The sequence below is a fragment of the Cynoglossus semilaevis genome, chromosome 18, assembly GCF_000523025.1.
Source record: "Cynoglossus semilaevis isolate Cse_v1.0 chromosome 18, Cse_v1.0, whole genome shotgun sequence".
Lineage (NCBI taxonomy): Eukaryota > Metazoa > Chordata > Actinopteri > Pleuronectiformes > Cynoglossidae > Cynoglossus > Cynoglossus semilaevis.
In genome coordinates this window covers 9,542,468-9,564,515 of record NC_024324.1, presented here as the reverse complement: position 1 = coordinate 9,564,515, position 22,048 = coordinate 9,542,468, and the positions used below count along the sequence as shown (strand labels likewise).

General features: G+C 40.5%; 3 protein-coding genes and 1 pseudogene across 6 annotated transcripts in view; 3 read left to right on the top strand and 1 right to left on the bottom strand.

Moving 5' to 3' along the window:
- The first annotated feature begins 1,636 nt into the window (after positions 1-1,636).
- Positions 1,637-4,044, top strand: LOC103394325 (E3 ubiquitin-protein ligase arih1 pseudogene; annotated as a pseudogene).
- Positions 4,045-4,401: 357 nt separating this feature from the next.
- oxsm (3-oxoacyl-ACP synthase, mitochondrial) lies at positions 4,402-7,389 on the bottom strand. Its single transcript, XM_008331572.2, has 2 exons — positions 6,218-7,389; positions 4,402-5,847 (listed from the first exon to the last, which is right to left on the bottom strand). The coding sequence occupies exons 1-2, from the start codon at positions 7,210-7,212 to the stop codon at positions 5,445-5,447; spliced, it is 1,398 nt and encodes a 465-aa protein (XP_008329794.1). The 5' UTR covers positions 7,213-7,389; the 3' UTR covers positions 4,402-5,444.
- A 127-nt stretch (positions 7,390-7,516) lies between these two features.
- Positions 7,517-18,884, top strand: ngly1 (N-glycanase 1). The gene is made up of 12 exons (XM_008331573.3): positions 7,517-7,773; positions 8,369-8,483; positions 8,847-9,053; positions 10,954-11,116; positions 11,194-11,413; positions 12,391-12,512; positions 12,621-12,766; positions 14,413-14,523; positions 14,622-14,807; positions 15,738-15,923; positions 16,854-17,031; positions 17,138-18,884. The coding sequence occupies exons 1-12, from the start codon at positions 7,673-7,675 to the stop codon at positions 17,314-17,316; spliced, it is 1,914 nt and encodes a 637-aa protein (XP_008329795.1). The 5' UTR covers positions 7,517-7,672; the 3' UTR covers positions 17,317-18,884.
- A 224-nt stretch (positions 18,885-19,108) lies between these two features.
- top2b (DNA topoisomerase II beta) overlaps positions 19,109-22,048 on the top strand; it is a 24,625-nt gene continuing 21,685 nt past the window's right edge. For 2 of the 4 annotated variants that reach the window (XM_025065174.1, XM_025065172.1), the window contains exons 1-3: positions 19,109-19,622; positions 20,877-21,038; positions 21,782-21,872. In XM_025065174.1, the coding sequence (XP_024920942.1) occupies positions 19,581-19,622; positions 20,877-21,038; positions 21,782-21,872 (295 nt within the window). In that variant the 5' untranslated portion in view covers positions 19,109-19,580. The remainder of the gene's footprint in view (positions 19,623-20,876; positions 21,039-21,781; positions 21,873-22,048) is intronic. The other 2 variants (XM_008331571.3, XM_008331570.3) reach the window with 1 other exon arrangement.

Below are 22,048 nucleotides of genomic sequence, written 5' to 3'. Positions count from 1 at the left end.
AGTTTGCCCACATCTGGATTAGTTCTTGTGTTTAAATTATTGCCAATTTTTACTCCGAGGGTCCGATCATTTTAGTCCATGGCAGTTTCATTTGTTTTTTAATGTATATGCATATATACATATATATACCGTAGGTATGTATATATACCTACTGTACTGTATATACATACACATATACATATACATATACATATACATATACATATACATATATACATATACATATACATATACATGTATGTATATATATATATATATAGGAGTATATATATATATATAGTAGTGTGTGTATATATACAGTAATATACTGTATATATATTGCCACCGTTTCTGCCAATTGTAGCCAATCACTTGCCAAAAGCCCCACGGTGAACCGCCTCCTCTGTTCCCCATCAGCCTCATCCATCTGGTCTCGCTGCGTCGTCATTGCCACCACCGCCGCTGTTCCATCAGCTTCACCTCCACGTCTACAGCATTGACTGTTGGACATCAATTCCTTTTTTTTTTGCTCACCCTACTCCTCTGTGTTCCGCTTCCTGGTTCGCCCTGCTTGTTCTCTTAATAGAGAGAAACACAACGTTACACGCAACAACTACAGTGAATGAAGATTATGAACATTGTCCAGTGTCAGCAATTTCGACAAGTTTCGACACTAAAAAGATTTCACAGCAGGGGGTGTCAAACTCACTTTCACCGGGGGCCACATCATCAATACTGTTCCCCTTGAAGGGCCGGTTGTAAATGGAAGACTGTATAGATCAGGGGGTCCTCAACCCACGGTGCGCGGGCCAGTACCAGTTCATAGGTCATTTGGTACCGGGCTGCAGTGGGACACAGTAAAAAAATGTACTTAATTTTTACTAATTTAGTAAACAATAGGTCACGGGTAACAGGTGGTACTGGCTGACCAGTCCTTGGAACAAAAAAGGTCGGGGACCACTGGTATAGGTGTAACTACTCCGTCAAAGACTAATACATGTATCTGCAATTGATTATTATTTATTCAAGCTACAAATATTGTTCAGTGCTGTGTAATAAAAAAAAATAATTTTATAGGTTAAGAAACTCTGCTGCATGGACTTTACTACTTTGCTTTTTAAGCTCCTGCGGGCCACACATTTGGCCCCCGGGCCTTGAGTTTGACACATATGTTTTACAGGATGTGAGCGTTGGCCACTGCATAAACACATTTAGGGCAATAAAAAGAATTAACAAAATATCTATAAGTGGTACTTTTCCACTTTAGGATATATATGTAAAGTATACAATCAATCAATCAATCAATCCATCCATCCACCCATCAATCCATCCATCAATCCATCAATCAATCCATCAAACCATCAATCCATCAATCAATCCATCCATCAATCCACCAATCCATCACTCCATCCATCCATCCACCCATCAATCCATCCATCAATCCATCATCAATCCATCCATCAATCAATCCATCCATCAATCCACCAATCAATCAATCAATCCATCAATCCATCAATACATCCATCAATCCATCAATCAATCCATCAATCAATCCATCCATCAATACATCCATCAATCCATCAATACATCCATCAATCCATCAATCCACCAATCCATCCATCCATCCCTCCATCCTGTTTCATTTGGCCACCATTAGGGGGTAATTCCAACAAAACACGTTAACATATTTACATATATGGGTCTTTCATACATCGTGCTCCTTTGATATTGCTGGATGACATCAGAATTATCTTTACCTAATATAACTTGAGTGATGCAATGATGCAGTAATATAAGTTGAAGCTGCAGTAGCACAAAGAGAACACCAACATTGACATAGACATCCTCGATCCCTTCAAGTCCGAAAGTGTCTTTCAACTTTTAATACCGAAGAGTTTTCTCACACTTTCTTAATGAAAGGTCCTGGCTGTCGGTGACAAAATGGCCATTGTTCACCCAGGCAGCTTAAATGAGTAGTTGTTTTTCATGCATCTCATCAAACTCATCAACCAATACTGCGCTGCACGCTGTCGATCCCGAGGTCAGCTCATCACAAATCCTCTGCGCCCCCAAGAATGGAATCAGATGGTGAAGAGGACCACTTCAAGTATGTAAATAAATTGGAGCCCGAAGATGACCCCATGGAGATCGAAGAAGGGGAGATTGATGATACTTTGGTTGATGTGGAGCAACATGAGTGTGGAGACCCAAGTGCATGTAGCCACAGCAATGGGGAGGAGGAGGAAGAGGAAGAAGACTACCAATTTCAGGTTTTAACCGCAGAGCAGATCCTTCAACATATGGTCGAGTGCATAAGGGAAGTTAACGACATCATCCAAAATGCTGTGACAATAACGCGGATCCTTCTTAGTCACTTTAACTGGGATAAGGACAAACTTTTCGAAAGATACTTTGATGGAAACGTCGATAATCTTTACTCCGAATGTCATGTCATCAACCCCGGGAAAAAGCCTCGGGTTCGTGTTCAAATGAACACCAGGTCGTCAACCAGGTACGTACCGTGTCAGATTTGCTACTTGAATTTTCCAAGCTCTTGTTTCACAGGCCTGGAGTGTGGACACAGGTTCTGCATGCAGTGCTGGGGGGATTACCTGACCACCAAAATCATGGAAGAAGGAATGGGACAAACCATATCCTGTCCTGCTCATAGTTGTGACATTTTGGTCGACGACGACACGGTCATGCGCCTCATAACAGATTCAGAAGTCAAGGTGAAATATCAACATTTAATCACGAACAGTTTCGTGGAGTGTAATCGACTATTAAAGTGGTGTCCGGCGCCAGACTGCCATCACGTTGTCAAAGTCCAGTACCTCGATGCGCGACCGGTAAAGTGCAAGTGCGGCCATCAGTTCTGTTTTAACTGTGGAGAGAAATGGCACGATCCGGTCAGGTGTATGTGGCTGAGAAGATGGATTCGAAAATGTGACGACGACAGCGCGACTTCTAACTGGATCGCAGCGAATACCAAGGAGTGTCCGAAATGCCACGTGACTATTGAGAAAGACGGTGGCTGCAATCATATGGTGTGTCGAAATCAGAACTGTAAAGCGGAGTTCTGTTGGGTCTGTCTTGGTCCGTGGGAGCCCCACGGTTCGTCCTGGTACAACTGCAACCGTTATGACGCAGAGGACGCTAAGGCTGCCAGAGATGCCCAGGAGCGCTCCAGGGCGGCCTTGTTGAGGTACCTGTTCTACTGTAATCGCTACATGAACCACATGCAGAGCCTGCGCTTTGAGCACAATCTTTACGCTCAGATCAAGCAGAAAATGGAGGAGATGCTACAGCACAACATGTCCTGGAATGAGGTTCAGTTTCTGAAGAAGGCCGTCGACGTGCTGTGCCAGTGTCGCTCCATGCTTATGTTCACCTACGTCTTTGCCTTTTATCTGAGGAAGAACAACCAGTCGATCATTTTCGAGAACAACCAAGCGGACTTGGAAAACGCCACTGAGGTGCTTTCAGGATACCTTGAGCGGGACATATCCCAAGATTCCCTGATGGATATAAAACAGAAAGTACAAGATAAGTATAGATATTGTGACACAAGGCGGAGAGTGCTGTTGCAACACGTGCACGAAGGATATGAGAAGGATCTATGGGAGTACATTGAGGATTGACCAAAAGTTCCAGTGCAATAGACTAGCACAGGCCTTGTTCCCGTTTGCGCCTTTTATAGCTCCATTTAAGACAATGCCGAGGTTAATCGCATTTAAAGGTAAAATGTGCGAAAATTTAGGTGGAATGTATTCATACTTTTTAAATGGCAAAAGAAATGTTAAATCATTTACGTTTGTTTATGAATGTACACTTGACTAAAACTGAAAACTATTGTTTTCATCAACTCGAGATGAGCGTTTGGTTTATTTATTTTTTTAAACTAGGGTAGACAAACTAAAGATGGTTAATATCTTTTTTTTTAATTGAACACCCTACCCTTTTTTGCAAGGTTACACATGAATGATGAGGTAAAGATGCTGTATGCATTATTATATATACGTAAATTCATCGAAGGATTTTGGATATTCCTGCACAGCTTTTTTTCTTTAAAATAAAATGGTACTACAGTTTTGTATATAATGTAATATATAAGATATTTAGCAATTACCGTATTTTTCGGACTATAGGTAGCACTTTTTTTATCCTTTGGCTGAGGTTGCCATTTATACTTAGGTGCAACTATATATTATACTAACTATACTATTATATTAACCATATTATATAATTTCACGTTTGTTATTTTGGCACTGACAGCCGCTAGAGGGCACTCTAGGCTTATTGTACTGTACCATTATCTGCTACTCCTGTACCTCTGAAAATCTACATATTCTTTATTTTCACACTGACAGCCACTACTTCAGAGTGACATACAGTATATGTTTTTTTTCTTCTTCATTGTGCATTTTCTCGGCTGGCATGACTTGCAATCTGGCGTGACTTATAGTCCAGAAAATACGATAAATCAGCACGAGCATTTATATAGGTTATAAAAGCGTGAAAGAAGAGTGAAAACATTGTCATTTCAACGGTAGCAGGTACTGTGGAAAACAGGGAGGGGGGAGATAATCACAGTGCCGCTGTGATACAACACTATTGTAAAAATACACCATTCACTGTTTGAATATCCCAAATTCTGTATGTGAAAAAATAGTACATACATACACAAGTTAACTAAGAAGGACACATATTGTAGCTACTTTACTTGTGTGCAACAGTGGGGAAATATTCCAAAGAAAATACAGGCCTGGTAATATTTATTTATCTGTATTTATCTGCATTCTGCATGCAATCCGCTGATTATTAAAATAAATGAGCGTTAATGAGTGTAAATGAGCTGCAATGCTGCCATCTAGTGACTTTCATTTTAATATACAGCCATTTATCTGCAAAACTATTTTTTGAGCACACATTTGGCACAACCCTGGCATTGTGTTATCGGGTTTTCTTTATCTGAAGAAAAGCCGACATTACATAATTATGCTAATATCGGCCAGCTGATATTATCGAACATCCCTAATGTATATAAATGTTTAAAATGTGAAAAAAAAACCCAGACAATCCAACCAGAACTTTGGTTTTTTTTTTCTCCTTTTTACTTCTTTTAAAGTTTAATTTGACTGCAATGGTCAATCCAGATGCGTTTTTGTCAACAGGAACACAAGAACAATCACCAAGCTAAAACTCTTACGACAGCTTCTCACCTGTTTAACCCTCATGTTGTCCTTCGGGTCTAGGTAAACCCGGTGGCTGATAATATGCATTTGTGTGTTTTCGGCATACTCTGATTCTGGGACGAGATGTAAACCCGGTGCGAGGACGCCAAGTGTGTACAAAATGCGAAGGACAACCGGAAGGTTAAAATCATTAACCTATACCTTTAACCAACCACCTATAGCATTACTGACAAATACTCAGTTAAACTATCACACACACACTGTGTCTCCTCACACACCGGCAATACACAGTGATGCATTGGTACCACCAAACCCGAACGAGTTTGTGAGCGCAACCCTCCGGCTCTGAGTCTGCCACATTTGGGTTTTGCAGGGAACATAGTTCAAGTCAAACTCTGGCTCTGTGCAATCTAAGTTAAGAGTAGGGGGCAGGATCCCATGGTAGCAGGCCATAGCTGTAAAAGCGGCTTCCAGGGCTCCTGCGGCTCCCAGCAAATGTCCCGTGGCTCCTTTGGTGGACGAGACGGCCAGGCTTTTTGTGTTTCGATGGAAGAGTCTTTTGATGGCTGCGTTTTCGGCTGCATCGCCCAACGGAGTGGACGTAGCGTGGGCATTTATATAGGTTATGTCTGCAGGTGAGACCCCAGCATCTTTGAGGGCAGCAGACATGCACCTGGGAGGAAAGAGATAACGCAGTTTAATTTAAGTTGATTTTATTTGTTGTTTAAAAAAAGTTGATTAAATCTTTTGTCAAATTCGTAACTTTAAGACTGTATTTCCTGTGTTGGTCCCAACTAAAATTTCATGAACCATGCAAAACTTTGCCGTTTTTTTATATTGTTGCATTCAATTCAAAAGAATTTAATCCAAATGTTAGACACAATGCATACAGCCTTTGTGATCAAGCAATTCATATTCTTATTTTGGAGGGGGAAAAATTACCAGGGCGAGAATTTTTCATGACAAAATAAATGGCATTTTCTTATTAAATATCCTTTAGAAAGGAGCACCAATGATTACATAACACCATCTAATTAAGTCACCTGAAGGCCCCATCACCATCTGCAGAAGGCGCAGTGATATGGCTGGCATCGCCTGACAGTCCATAGCCCAGGATCTCGGCATAGATCCGAGCTCCTCTCTTCAGTGCATGCTCCATCTCCTCCAGCAGCAGCACAGCAGCTCCTTCGCCCATCACAAAGCCCTCTCTCTCGGGGTGAAATGGTCTCGACGCCAATTCTGGTGTGTCATTCCATTTGGTAGCGAGGGCCCGTGCCCTTGCGAACCCGGCAATGGACAACGGTCCTACGCATGACTCGGTTCCCCCTGTTACCATAGCGATTGCATCCCCATGGGCGATGAATCTCGCTCCATCACCAATGGCATGTGCGCCTGTGGTGCACGCTGTGGACACCGCATGATTTGGACCCTTCAGTTTGTGTTTGATACTTATGTGTCCAGCAGCCATATTAACAAGGATACGTGGCACGAAGAAGGGGCTTACTTTGTTGTACCCCTTTTGCTGAAAGGCGGCAGAGGTGTGGGCAATGTCATCCAAGGAAACCATGCCCATGCCCACAGACACCCCTGTGTTAAGCTGTTCAGTTTGAGAAGCAGGGTACCAACCTGAATCGTCCAAAGCTAGCTGTGTAGCTCCAAGAGCCATTACTGTGGCTGGGGACATACGGTTTATGTCACTGCGGGAGACATAGCTCCCCTCGTTAAACTGGCCGTTTTCGGTCCCTCTTTGTACCAGAGCAGCCACTTTACACGGAACGTCCTTGTACGTCTCGGGGTCTAAAGCAATAACTCCACTCTGGGCATTGATAAGCCGCTCCCAGGGCAGCGAAGTACCTGTGCCGAGGGGACACACCAAGCCTATGCCAGTGACTACAACTCTCCTTCTTGTCTCCCCAGAGCTGTGACGCCTTAAATGTTCTGCGTAAATACATACACTACTACATATTGGATGTAGACGTGTTCTCACACTCTGGGGTGTCAGATGGAGACGGGTCCAACATAATAACAAAGCAGACATGAATTTCCTTCCGTCGAAGCTGACAGTTCGATTATAACTCTATCTTAGCAAACTCTTCAAAAACAAACATTAACTAAGTTGTCGTTTATTTATGATGCCCGTGCGTATCCCAAACTTTGTGCTTGTATTTTCACCGACTTCAAGCTAAACGACTCCTTTAACAACGTCCACATTGAACATGGCGACCTTACGTTTGCCAGTCAATTTAAAACTGCTCAGTAAACGTCACAACTGTAAAAAAAAAAAAAAAAAAAGTTATTCTGTTCAACTCACCAAAAACCAAACCCCGTTGGAAAACCAAAACCAAAAAAAAAAATTCTACAAAACAACGCTTTCGCTAATTATATGCAGGCGCTTGTAGGACACATTCCGCGAAGACCCCAATGCTCTTGCATTATCCGGCGCAATAGGGCTCTACTGTTATTTTGCTGGTATTTTGTTTTGGAAAAGAAACCCTGGAATGTCTGTGTCCCCCGCTTTAGAACTATTGTGTGTCAATACAAATGACGTCTTCCTCGACGTCTCTAAACTGCTGCTCACGTATGCGGACAACATTTTAAGGTATGTTTTGATCCATTACGGCAGGTAAAACAGCAGTGATCGTTGCTGTCGCTGAAAATGTCAATAATACATGTAGTTTCTGTTGATTCAACCTTTAGTATGTCTAGTTGTATGTGTTAGTTATCTATTGACACGCTTTAGTTAAAATACATATACAAATGTCGATCCTGTTTCAGTTTCACTGCTGATGTGACACCCCTGTTTAAACGTGTACATGAGCACCAGGAGAGATGAATCATGGTCTCATAACCTAGAATAAACATACCCAAACTACTCAAAACTGCTCTCAAAAAATGATTTAGGATTAAAATGTATATATATATTTGTATTCTTCATTATTATATATTATTATATTTTACGTGATTCTTCTTTGTAATTTGGTGGAAAAATATAGAAAGACAGATACTGGGCAAGTTCGAATCCTGGTTAGGGCGGTTGGTACCTTCCAGTGGACTCACCACCCGCAGGAAGGTTTAGGGGGTTTGGTACGGTGCAATGTGATTTGGGTGAAGACTGCTGCCCCCGCGACCTGGTAACGGATGAAAATGGATGGATGAATGGATGGAAATGAGAATAAATGTCCAATCTCCCTCAGGTATCCCAATGAAGAAAAGTACAGATCTATCAGAATTGGAAATCCTACGTTTGCAACAAAGCTGCTGCCAACCAAAGGAGCTGTGGAGTGTCTTTTTGAGATGGGATTTGAAGAGGTATGAAATTAATTCACCTGCTCCCATGATATAGAATAAGTCATGTAATACTCTAATGCAGTGGTTCTCATTGAAAATACTATGGAGAACCTAATAACATGTATATTTTTATCTGTGCAAACCACTGAATGCGTTGCTGCCACCTAGAGGCTTGTTTTTTTTCAAGCATGACAGCAGTGGTACTTACAGTATGTCGTGTGCCTTATTCCATTGGAAGCCCCTCACCACGCCCCACCCAGGGGCTGCCGTCCCACTATTTGAGAAGTACTACTCTAATGAAACCAATAACACAATAACATTTATTTATTGCTGAGCTCTACTTGGATTTTTAGTGGAGTAACTAATATAGCTTGTCCCTTTCAGGCTGAGACCCACTTGGTGTTCCCAATGTCGGCATCAGTGGAACAACTGAAGCTCCTCAGAGATTCCATTGCAGCCGAGAGAGATAAGAGACTGCAACAAGGTGCACCTCATCAACTAAGAACACCGCTTGTTCCATCCTTGGAAGGATCACAGAGCTCTACTGCTGCTTCCAGCCAGCCAGTCCTACCAACACAGTCAAATTCCGTGGTAAATATGTTCCCAATTTAAATAACAAAATCTATATATTTTTGCATTTTGACCACTTACTTAAAAGAAAGTCTTGGTACATATAATGCGTCTAGACCAAGCGTGGGCAAACTTTTTTTACCACAATAGTCCTAAAATTGAACAGCTCGGCCGGGTCAGGAGCAGATAGATGGAGTGTTAGTATGTATAAAGGCTTAAATGCTAAAATACTTTTGTAATTTTCTACGCCATCTATTGGGGAAACGTGGGTATTGCAGGGAAAAGGCAGAAGTATAAGGAAAGTGAAAGTGAATTATTTGTCATTGAGACACAGCACACCACTGCACACACAATGAAGTGTGACCTCTGCTTTTAACCCATCATCAAAGTGGGCAGTGGGCAGCTTTAAGCACCCGGGGAGCAGTGTGTTGGGACGGTCAGCCATGCTCAGAGCACCTCAGTTGCAACTTGGCAGCTCGTGGACTGGAACCTGAAACCTTCTGGACACAAGTTTACTTCCTTAACCACCAAGCCACCACTGCTAAAATGAATTAATTCTATAATTTGGAAAAGTTTGGCGGGCCGGATTAAAAAGCTGAATGGGCCACATCCGGCCCCCGGGCCTTAGTTTGCCCATGGCTGGTCTAGACATGTGCATTTTCTCTTTGTTTACAACCTTTATGGACCCCTTTGACTTGGTGATGCTTAAATGAATGTGTTGAGCTGTGCTACCATGAAGTGAAATATAGACGGTCTTTAATACCTCAAGATCTCATCCCTTGACATCCTGTAACGCCGCTAGTAGTTGCCCAGGTTTACAGTGACTGTCGTTGCTATTGACTAATAGGGGACTGACAGAAGTTTGTCTTCTGGAGGATTAGAACTGAAATAGGGAAAAATAGGTGGCAAAGATAGAAAAGGAAAGGCAGACAAGATGAAATTCTTCGAATGTACATTAGGCCAGATGGAAGAGAATAATGTTGAAGGAACTCTTTGAAGTCTGTTTTGGGCATAAAAAGATTGTAGGATGATAGGATGATTAGAAGAGAAATAGTTCAGAGCAAGCTGAATGAAATGATGTAGGAAATTGCCTGAGGGGGAAAAATAAGGACAACTTTAGTGGATCAGTTGGTAAAGGGGCCAGAAGTGATGAGGAATCGCTGAGTAATTGTAAAAAGGAAGAATTCAGAAGAGCTAATGATAGTGGATTTTTTTTAAAGACAGTCTGATTGGTCGTGTTTGGGATTCAGAGAAGTGTACAAAGGTGGATTATAAAATGAGCAGACAATTAAGGCTAAACAGAGATGGTAGATTGGAATGATTTTTTCCCCAGACTAGGTGCATTAATGTGTCATAGGATAGTTGTGAGTAGAGTGAAAGCAAAGTATAGCAGATGACAACAAAAAAGAGGAAGCAAGTACAGTAATACCTTGAGATACAAGCGTCCCAACATACACGTATTCCGAGATACAAGCACGCTTACAGATGCGAAAGTTAGGTGGCCGAGCACTAGTCGACTTCCGTACGCATCTCCTGCGAGTTGTGAATTGTGTTTGCGTTATCTACGTGATTTCGCTATTTTATGCATCATTCTTCAGTATAGTCCTAATGATCGCAGTACATCCATGATATGTACCGTCCTAAAGCAGAAGGATGCTATCAAGAACGTTAGGTGAAGAAAAACTGAATAAAAGTAAAGAATACAAATCGAAAAGAGCAAAAAAAAAAAATGAAAAATGAAAAAATAGAAAAGAAAAAAAACCTAACTTGAGTTTATTCCAAGTTTATGCAAGTTATGTAGTGAGGTACGGTACGGAATCAAGTGTCTACGTACAAGCTTCGAATCAAAATTCATATTTTTTTTATTTTATTTCTTTATAATTCTCAGTTGTTACTAAATTCTCATCTTGTGTTCTATCAGGAGAACAGCATGAAGTTCTTCGTTACTCTCCAGTCAAACTTCCAGCACGTGATGTTGTACGAAAACGAAGACCTGCGGCGGAAAGCCCGCGGTGTTGTTCCTTGCCAGCAGCTGTCCTCCGCTGCTCAACACGAGCTCAAAAAGTTCAAAGAGGCCAATCAAGGTGAACTTTGTTCTAAATACTCCAAATTGAATGTGAATGTTGCAGACAGCAAAACTGAGTGGCGCTCTTCTTTGTAGATTGTAACTTTGGACTGGACGACTTCTTGCTGCTGGAGTTACTCCGGTGGTTCAAGCAGGACTTCTTCTCCTGGGTCGACAGTTTATGTTGTAGCTCCTGCGGAGGCTCCACGGAGAACATTGGCTCCCTTACGCCCAGCACTGACGACCTGCGTTGGGGAGGTCAGCGAGTGGAGAACCATTACTGTCACGGCTGCAAGCTCTCTAACAGGTTCCCGAGGTAAATTCTGTTTGAATGAAAATTCTAAGATGGCGCTTAGGTTTGAGGCATCCCAGTGACATCATTAAGTATATTAGTGTGTTTTGAATAGTGAGAGAATAAACTGAGGGGATTGACCCTCTGTGTGTGGAAGCTACTTTTTCATTGGGGTGGTTACATGTTGTTATTATTATTATTTTTTTACTACTACTACTAGAATAAGTCGCACCAGTGCCCTCCAGCGGCTGTCAGTGTGAAAATAAAGAACATGTAAATTTTCAGTGGTACAGAAGTAGCAGATACTGGTGTAGAGTGCCGTCGACCGGCTGTCAGTCTCAAAATAGCAAACGTGCTTTTTCAGTGGTACAGGAGTAGCAGGTACTGATACTGCTACTGCCTTGGATTGCAAATTCAGATTCAATTTTGTTACCGTTTTTGCGGGGTGTACATAAAAATGAAAAAGTATTTCCACTCTTGTTTTCTTTTTAGTTGTGTTACAGAATGAGCGGCGCTGAAGAAGAAAAATGCAATTTGTTTTTTTATTTTATTTACGAGTCAAAACAGAGGTATCTTCTACAGATGTCTACGGATGTCTTCTATGGATTGCGTTGTTTAAGTTGAGATTCACACAAAATATTTGAACTGCTACTGTATAAAACATGCACAACAAATGTTACACTTCTGTTCAGATGTGTTACTCAACACAAATCCCCCCTCAACACAGTCCCCGAGTGTGTGTGGGTTCTCTGGGTCCTTGAATTCTGGTTTCCTTCCACTGTACAAAAACATGCAGGTTAGTTTTTACATTAAAAAAAAAAAGTCTAGTTCCTTATTTCCTGTTAGGATCCCAAACTAAAACATGAAAAGGACCACGCTGTTGTCAAAATGAGTGCATGCTTAGCAGAAAAAGAGGCAGGATCACACACACACACACAAATAAAAATTCTATTTTTGGTATTATAAATAACTGAGCTGTTTTTTTTTTTTTTCTCATTCAGGTACAACAATCCTGAGAAGCTGTTGGAAACCAGGAGAGGGCGTTGTGGGGAGTGGGCCAACTGTTTCACGTTGTGTTGCAGAGCCTTAGGCCTTGAGGCCAGGTATATATGGTGCAGTAAAGGTAATCCCTATATTTTGTGAAGCAAAAATCACGATTGTCTCTCCCCCTTAATTTTGCGAAGGGACCTAACCTTCCTGTTGCGGTTGTTTGTTCTTTGTGTTGTTGCAGACCACGTGTGGACAGAGGTTTACTCAGTGGCCCAGAAACGGTGGCTGCATTGTGACTCGTGTGAGAATGCCTGTGACAAGCCTCTACTGTACGAGATTGGCTGGGGCAAGGAACTGGACTATGTTCTGGCCTTCTCAAAGGACGAGGTGAGAGGAAACGGACATATCGCGCTAACACTATGCTAAGGCTTTCATCCACCAAAGAAAGTCACGGTCAGTTGAAGTTGAGAAATTTTGACTACCATTTTCCGGACTATAAGTCGCACTTTTTTTTATCCTTTGGCTGGTTTTGCGACTTATACTACTCAGGTGCGACTTATATATAAAATGTATAATTTCACATTTCACACTGGCAGCCGCTAGAGGGCGCTCTGGGTTTGTGTACTAGTATCTACTACCTATGAAAATTTATTTTTTTTATTTTCACACTGCCAGCCGCTAGAGGGCACTCTAGGCTTGGGTACTAGTTTCTGCTACCTATGAAAATGTATGTTTGGTATTTTCACACTGACAGCTGCTAGAGGGCACTCTAGGCTTTGGTACTAGTATCTGCTACCTATGAAAATTTATGTTTGTTATTTTCACACTGACAGCTGCTAGAGGGCACTCTAGGTTTGAGGACCCAAAACTGCTACCTATGAAAATTTATGTTTGGTATTTTCACACTGACAGCTGCTAGAGGGCACTCTAGGCTTGTGGACTCGTATCTGCTACTCCTGTACCGCTGAAAATGAACATGCTCATAGTTTTCACACTGTCTGTCAGGTTTGACCCAATTGATTTGCACCAAAATTAATTACACACTTGACAGTTTCGAGGCTGTCGGCTCTTACAGCATTTTAAATCATGTACATCGGCGGGGGCCGGTGCCAGGCACGTCAGGTTACCTTGACAGCAGACAACGCTAGTCATTGTTTACTTATTTCAAATGGGCTATAATTTATATCCTAAAAATGTGCCAATCACACGAAAAGCGGTATAAATATTATACATTCCTTTTGTAAAATATCAAGTTGTTCTTCCATATTTTCTTTCCAGAAGAGTAGAGCTACCACCACAAATTAATATTTCGTTTTCTCTTACTGTTCTGATTGTACAAAGTCTTCCATAGAGATCCTTCAAATTATAATATCAAATAACAGACTTTGTACTTTAAACGAAAGCCGAGTCTTCAGCCATCACTTAAAGACAAATTGTTGTCTTGTTTTTCAGAACAAAGAATGACTTCACTGTATTTGTGTTGTCTGCTATAGTTTGCCTCTAGTGTTTTTGTGTGAATATGATCAATATTTTAATAGGCTTTTTAGTAAGATAACGAATTAGTCATCAAACAACATTATCAAGCAACCTTGCAAGTGTGTCCTCCGTCTTAGTCTAATTCTTCTTATTCTAAAACTAGCCGATTACCATATTTTCCGCAGTATAAGTCGCCAGCTTTATTGCCCTCTAGTGGCTATCAGTGGTACAGGAGTTGCAGATACAGCTACACAAGCCTAGAGTGCCCTCTAACGGCTGTCAGTGTGAAAAACAGACATGTGAAAATTGAGTTTAGGTCGCAAACTCAGCCAGGGCATGAAAAAAAAAAAATTAGACTTATAGTCCGGAACCTGTGAGATTGTACTGTAATCTAAAAAAACAAATGTAAACTTTGGTTTTACTGATCAGTACTTTATCCTCTGGAAGACTGGTCTTTCGGCCTAGTAAGACGTATGAGAGTCTCTCATACATTCTGGCCCACTTGATGAATTTTGAAAATAACAAAATTGTATTTTCTTTTTTTCTCATTACTAAAGGTGGTGGATGTGACCTGGCGATATTCCTGCAAGCACCAGGTGATTTTGTCAAGAAGAACTAGTGTTCAAGAGACCTGGCTACGTCAAACCATCAGTGACCTTAATGCTGCAGTAAGTTTTGATTCCTTTATCATGTCAACACGCCAGTTGCCCAGACTCTGCAGTAAAAAAAAAAAACAAAAAAACGTTCATCTTCCTCCGTATTGTAGAGACAGCAGGTGCTGAGTCTAGACAGGAAGAAACAGTTAACTGAGAGACTGCTTGTCGAGCTAGTAGAGTTCATATCTCCAAAGAAGCCAAAACCAGGAGAATTGGGGGGACGCAACTCTGGCTCTCTAGCTTGGAGAATGGCGAGGAGCGAGACAAAAGTGGCTCATCCCGGGTCCTCTACCAAGGTAAAGTACGACATGTAAAATGTACACATCACTGAGCTTTACTTAAGCATTATAACTTTGCATTTGTTTTAACTTCTTATCTAAATTTGACCTCATGTCTTCATGTTTTATTTGATTGTTCCGCACTGGGATATTTGCAGCAGCGGTGGAAAAAGTACTAAAAAATGTAATTAAGTAAAGGTATCTTGTAACTTTTTTCTGATATCTAATATGCCAATATTGTCCAAACACTTAATTTCCGATTCCGATATCAGCCGATACCGATATAGCCGGGCAGTGGTGGCTTGGTGGTTACAGTAATTATGCTAATTTCGGGCAGATTATTTTGGTCGGCCAATATTAATAACGACATCCCTAATTGTTACTTTGCTTAAATTCAACTCAGTAAGTAAAAGTAAAAATACCCATCTAAAAATCTCAGGGAGTAAAAGTAAAAAAAAGTACCTAATTTAAAATTTACTTTGAGTAAAAAGTTACTCAGTTACTTTAAATTACTTGAGATATGGCCAAGGATTTCGTTCTCTCCATTTCTTGTTCGGCACCAGCCATCATCAAAAACGACAGACTAGAGCTCGTCTCTTACTCAGCGTTCTCTGGCTACATTATAATAGTGGGAAATCCGTGCGCACGCCCATGTAAATTTCCTTCATTTAACGCTGATCGTTTTTCACCGCATTTAATTTTTGAGTCAGTGATGGGTTGTTCTCCCAATTTAGCAAAGTAAAATACTTAAATCAAAATGTACTTAGGTAAAAGTGAAATGACCTAATCCCCTAATACTTAATTTCCAAGTTACTCACAGAAACAACTCAATTACAGGACTGAAGTCATTTGTTACTTTCCACCTCAGGATATTTGGTTTTGCTTGATGTGCGACTTAGCTCAGCGTTTCACTCGTCGTTGTGTTTATGTGTTTTTTTTCTTTTAAAGATTGCAGGTTTTGTGTTTACTCCCACTGAGAAGGAGGTGACTGACAGGATACTGCACGTTCGCTACAATTCCACCAAAGACCAGTATTGTCGACAATCCAACAGCTCTGAGACCGTACAGGGCTGGGACCAGTGCGTGTGGCAGAAGGATTCTGTTTTCCGAAAGGTGGAAAATGACTGGCAAATGGTATGATCAATAACATATCTTTGATATTATAGGACTTCACATTCTGAACCTTTCAGTAAGAATCAGTGAACTAGGTTATGCAGAATTTATCATTTGCCAACTGCTTTATTCGTTGTCGATTTGGAGGGTAAGCCTTTGACACGGGGCCTTCCATAAGCATGACTGTCCCAATACGTCCATACCCAATACTCGAGATACCAGCGTCCCAACATACAAGTATTCTGAGATACGAGCAAAGCCTTTGCTTTGACATACGGGTAAAGATTTGAAATACGAGCACCGATGCTAGGTGGCCGAGCACTCGGAACAGCCCGCGCCGCTTCACTCATTCACCTCACTTGTTCGTTGACTTAAGGTTAATTTCTTTTCTGTTATTACTTTTGGGGAAAAAAATGATTTGAGATATGAGCACCTCGAGTTACGAGCTCGGTCCTGGAACGAATTACGCTGGTATCCACTGTATTTCAATCTTTCGACATCTTTCAAATCAATCAACGCAATACTTTTAATTGTGTAAATCAGGGGTGGCAACCCCCATTTTCACCAGGGGGCCACATCAGCAATACAGTCCCTCTTGTAAGGACCGGTTGTAACTGTAAGACTGCATAGCTGTAACTACTTCATAAGGTATTAATACATGTTTTTTGCAATTGGTTATTATTAATTCAAGATACAAAAATAAATATAAATTGCTCTGTGAAATAAAAAATATCAAGTTAAGAATCGCAGCAACTTGGACTTTGTTATATTAAACACTTTTTAAGCTCCCGTGGGCCATACAAAATGACTGTTGCGGGCCACATTTGGCCCACGGGCCTTGAGTTTGACACACGGTGTAAATACTACATATATTATCTCATCTACTACCTGTGTATTATACTATGTATATATATATACTGTGTAATTTGACCGACCTGTTTCTCTGTTAAGGTGTACATAGCTCACACAGAAGAATCATCTACGGGACAAATAAGTTGGAAGTTTGATTTGGCCACAGTAAGGATGAAGATAAAGTCGGTTTCTATTATGGCCTGTAGTCATACATTCCACGAGGGAAAGGTTCGCTGGTACCTGCAGTCAAGCAACTGCCCCACGGAATTTTCCGGAGGTACGACGTGTTTTTTTTGTGCATTCCCCAAAAATGGTGCTAAATGTACTCAAATGACGTGTTTCCCTTTGAATTTTAATTTTTCCTCCTATGTTTGACCAATTAGATGGGAAGATGCAGTCATTTCACCATCTGTCTGGCTCTTCAGAGTTTTTGGTGGTAGCAGAACTTGGTGGTGGTGGAGATGATGGCGCATCATGGCAGCACTCGCAGCTGTTTAGGCAAAGCTTGAAAGACACAGAGAACACTTCATTCGAAGTCCTCGTCCACTTCGAAGATGCCTGACTGCTGTCGTGTAGAAAAAGGGATGCAGCTGCCTGGGCAATTTTCAACTGAAGCCCATGTCAAAACTTACATCGTATACAGTGGCAAAGGTGATGCTCACATCTTTCCGTACGTTTTACTGAAACCCAATTTTAGAAATAATTCCTTTCCTGAGTATACGCCACAGACTGCCTAAAGAAGCAGCTGCTTTTGCACTTTAAGATAGATCTTAAAACACAATTTGACTGTACACAAAAGTTATACATCCTTTCGTTGACTCCAGTGCAATGCAAAGAAAATTATTCTAAAGAAACAAAACTATAAGATCAGACAGAAGTAGACAAATATTCCTCATACTAAAAAAACCTATTAAAAATGTTAAATATAGGCCCATTCTGTACAGACCTTGGTGAAAAAAAACAGGTTTGGCAAATGGATCTCTAGTACTGACTGCAGGTCAGAATGTCATTAACTTAAAAAAAACAACCTTTAGGTCTTTGCAACTTTCCGTATGACCATATTATACTAATTGACTTCACTTGATTATAACCGATGATTTTCTTTTTGTTTTCAAAAGGCTCTATACCTGACTACTCCATTCACCAAAACAATTATGTTATAACTAGGGATGTCCAATATTAGCTTTTTGCTGATATCCTATATGCCGACATTGTCCAAACAACTAATTTCCAATTCTGACATCAACCTATACCGATACTTGCAGCCGTTTTTCCCTAACACTATTCTAGGTCACTTCACATCTCTCCTGCTGTGGAACTAACACATTGCCTACCGTATTTTCTGGACTATAAGTCGCACTTTTTTTTTCATCCTTTGGCTGGGTTTGTGACTTATACTCAGGTGCGATATGTATTAAAATATATAATTTACATGTTCGTTATTTTCAGCCTCTAGAGGGCACATGAGGCTTGTGAACCAGAATCTGCTACTCCTATACCACTAAAAATTTACATGTTCGTTATTTTCACACTGACAGCCGCTGGATGGCACTGGCAACATGTGGTTTTTTTTCTTTTTCATTATGCATTTTTTGGGTGGAGGGATTTATAGTTTGGAAAACACAGTACTTTTATAGTAATCACTAAAGGCATTCCACAAATCACCATTGTCTGTGCAAAATATATATTCTTAAGAGATTCCAGCATATCTGGCAAAACCCAGGGATTGCGTCATGGGGTCTTGGAGGAAAAACCAATAACGATTCCTACCAATGTTAAATAATTATGAAGATATCGGGCCGATAATATGGGTCAGATGATGGTATTGGACATCTCTAGTTATAACTGTAAAGCTTCGTTTTACCTCAAGTTTTACCTCAAGTACCAGACGTACGAAGTGTCTGTAACTGGTGATTTAATCAATTCAGGATGCTTTAGTTCTATCATTAATTAAGAATATGTGAATATTGTAATGTCTTAAGGAAATCTTTGGATAAGCTGGGTAAAATTGGCCTGGATCAAGGCTGACAGTAATGTTGGTATGTGTGTTGTAGAAGTTGATTCAAACAATTCGTCGGGTGGAATAAAAGAGATTTTTCGCAGCATGGTAGTTTTAGTTTTTCTAGATTTTTAAAAAAAACACTCGAGTGCATGGTAGTTTTAGTTTTTCTAGATTTAAAAAAAAAAAAACACTCGAGCCAACATTACACGACACTATCCATGGTGCAGCCGCCTAACAATGACAACAAAGTAGGTATTTGTCTCCACCGTGTGTTTGAAAGGGTTATTACAGATTCATTCAACATTCGTCAAAATGCCGGTGTCTTCTAAAGCCGCCTGGCGATTGGTTAGTTCTTCTCCCAGACTATTCGCTGTCTGTTTTGCAGATGGCGGAACTGGGCCGTGGATGTTGCCGTTAGCTTATATTAATTTAATGTTAAATGAAAAGTAACTTAATGTTGGCGCTTTTAGCACATCAATGTTAAACGTTTGTTTTTATTCTTGAATCGTTGCGCGAGTTTGTATAGCCACGATACGCGCCTTTTGTACAGTATTTATTTGTAAGTAGGTACAGTGTTAGCATCTTTGTTGGGAAGTTTAGGCCTTCCGCTGGTCGATTTTAACAATAGCCCGACTGCACTCTTTAGCTTGTTTTGGTTTATGAAACAAGAATTGCATTTAACGCAAAGCGAAGAACATGTGAGAAAAGCACATGAGTGTAACACTTTAGCAACCGAGAAGTTTGTTATGCCGACGGACAATTGAGTTGTTTGGAATATAATACGTTTTCTGAGGCGAGCACACAAATTAGGACCACAAAGAAAGATGTCTAACGGCGAAGCACAGAGTGGATGTCTGCCCTGGTTGGTAAGTTACTTTAACAGGACTTGCTGCAATTGTTCATAATGTTATGATGAAAGTGGTTTTAAAAAAGGCGCTTTTTTCCAAGCACGTCGTTCTGGGTTTGTCCTAGGACTTAGCTTGAATTTAAACCCCCATCTCGTTTCACTGTCCCGTGAGAAAGAGCAGTCGTCAATATCTCCAGGTGAACTATGGCCGGTTTAGATTCGCTGTTTGGGATATAATATTTGGAGCAAAGCAGCAGCCGTGACTGTAATACTGCTCTAAATAAGTCGCGTGTTAATTGTGTAAACTTGGAAAATGTATAATTTAAATGAGGTATCTTACTTCATTGGGTTAAGGATACTGCTAAGGTTTAACTAGTTTCCGTCTTTGACACAATAAAACATATTGAGAGCATTTACTGTAATCTTTAAGAACACATTTATAACTTCACGCACTTAAAACACGCACTAAAAACCCTCCATTAAGCAGTAAATATTCGTTATATCAATTTTAACGCCGTTTTCATAAACAATACAGTATTTTCTTGAAATAGTTATTTTTTTCTATATTCTTTATATAGTAGCCACAGGTGCTGTAGTGATGCTTTGCTTGTACCAAACAGTACATTTGATATGCGTTTCCACTTAAATCGGTACTTTGTAGGAACTGCAAATACATGATAAAATCACTGTGTGTACATATGTTGTGCTTTCTTGTGCTAATTTAGACCATTTGGATGTGGCGAAAGTCCCACCCATAACCGGTTTTTCTTTCACCCCTAACCCCCTTAGAGCAGTGGTTCTCAAATAGTGGGGCGGGTCCCCCCTGGGGGGCGCAGTGAGTTGCCAGCCCCCCCGGGGGGCGCGGTGAGTTGCCAGGGGGGGTCATAAGGGGCTTCCAAAGGAATAGGGCACGCTGGACATAGGTGTACCACTGCTGTAATGCTTGAATGATAACAAGCCTCCAGTCACTAGGTGGCAGCATCTCATACACTGGTTTGTACAGATAAAAATATACATGTTATCATGTTCTTGATAGTATTTGAATTTGTGGGGACAATTCTAGCACTAAGCAATATGACTCCAAGCCCACACACGTGATCTCTACATGAACATCAGCAATTTTTTTTTCAACCCTTAACATCACTTAAATTAAAATTTCAGTTCCATTAGATGTATTTGACTAGATTATAATTTGCTGTCCCTGCTTCTTAGTCTCAGTGTTTTCAGCGGGATTCACATTGAATGATAATAAACAACAACATCTGTCATTTAGGAGGCGGCCAATGGCAAAGGTGACGCCGGCAAAATGAATGTGCCCAAGAACAAAGCAGGCTCCAAGCTCTCTGTGGAGCGAGTGTATCAGAAAAAGACCCAGCTGGAGCACATTCTCCTCCGTCCAGACACCTACATTGGATCAGTGGAGCCGGTCACCCAGGTAAGTCCCCAGCGAACTTCACAAGTACTAACTGTGACGTGACATTACATAAAATTGGAAGAAACATTTTAAGTTTGTGTTTTTTAAGAAAAAGTAAGGATTTACTTGATTAAATGATTAAGGTCATTTGAACCATTGAAATAAATTTGGTAATATAAAGTTTCAACATACATAAATACATAAAAATACAGCAAGATTCAACCTCCGATTGTATGTAGGAAATGAGTCTCAGTTGTAGAGTCTAGACCAGACCTTGGCATACCAATATGTATGTGTGTGTATATGTATGTATATGTGTGTATATATATATATATATGTATATATGTGTGTATATATGTATATATATATGTGTATATATATATATAGATATATGTAATATATATATATATATATAGATATAGATATATTTAGCATTCTACATCCAACCACTCACCAGACAAATTTTGAATGTCTTTTTAGCCCGTGAGCTTAAAGGTTTCCTCACTCCTTGACAGGCCCAGTGCTCCCCTAATATGTTTTCAGTAAATACAACTTATCACAATGCATTCTCTCCTCGGCACTGATGGTTCCATCTAGTCTAGCGGTTAGCACGCCTGCCTCGGTAGCAGAGAGCCCTGGGTTTGATTCCCAGAGGAACCACGTGCTTGATTGATTTTTTTGAATCCTCCTCTTGTAAGACACTTTGGACAAAAGCGCCTGCTAAATGTATAAAAATGTAAAATTGACATTATTGTAATTTTCAGCTGATGTGGGTTTATGATGAAGACATTGGGATGAACCAGAGGGAGATCACTTATGTTCCTGGACTGTACAAAATCTTCGACGAAATTCTCGGCAAGTTGTTGATCTTTCTTGTTGATGTCCTTGGTTAATATAAATGAATATTATAGATATGGTAAATTTTATTATTAATTTAGAAACTGTCAATTAAAATGTACTAGCATTACTGATTTCTGTTTCTGATTTCTATTTATTTAAATATTATATAAATATTATTTAAATTGTCAGGA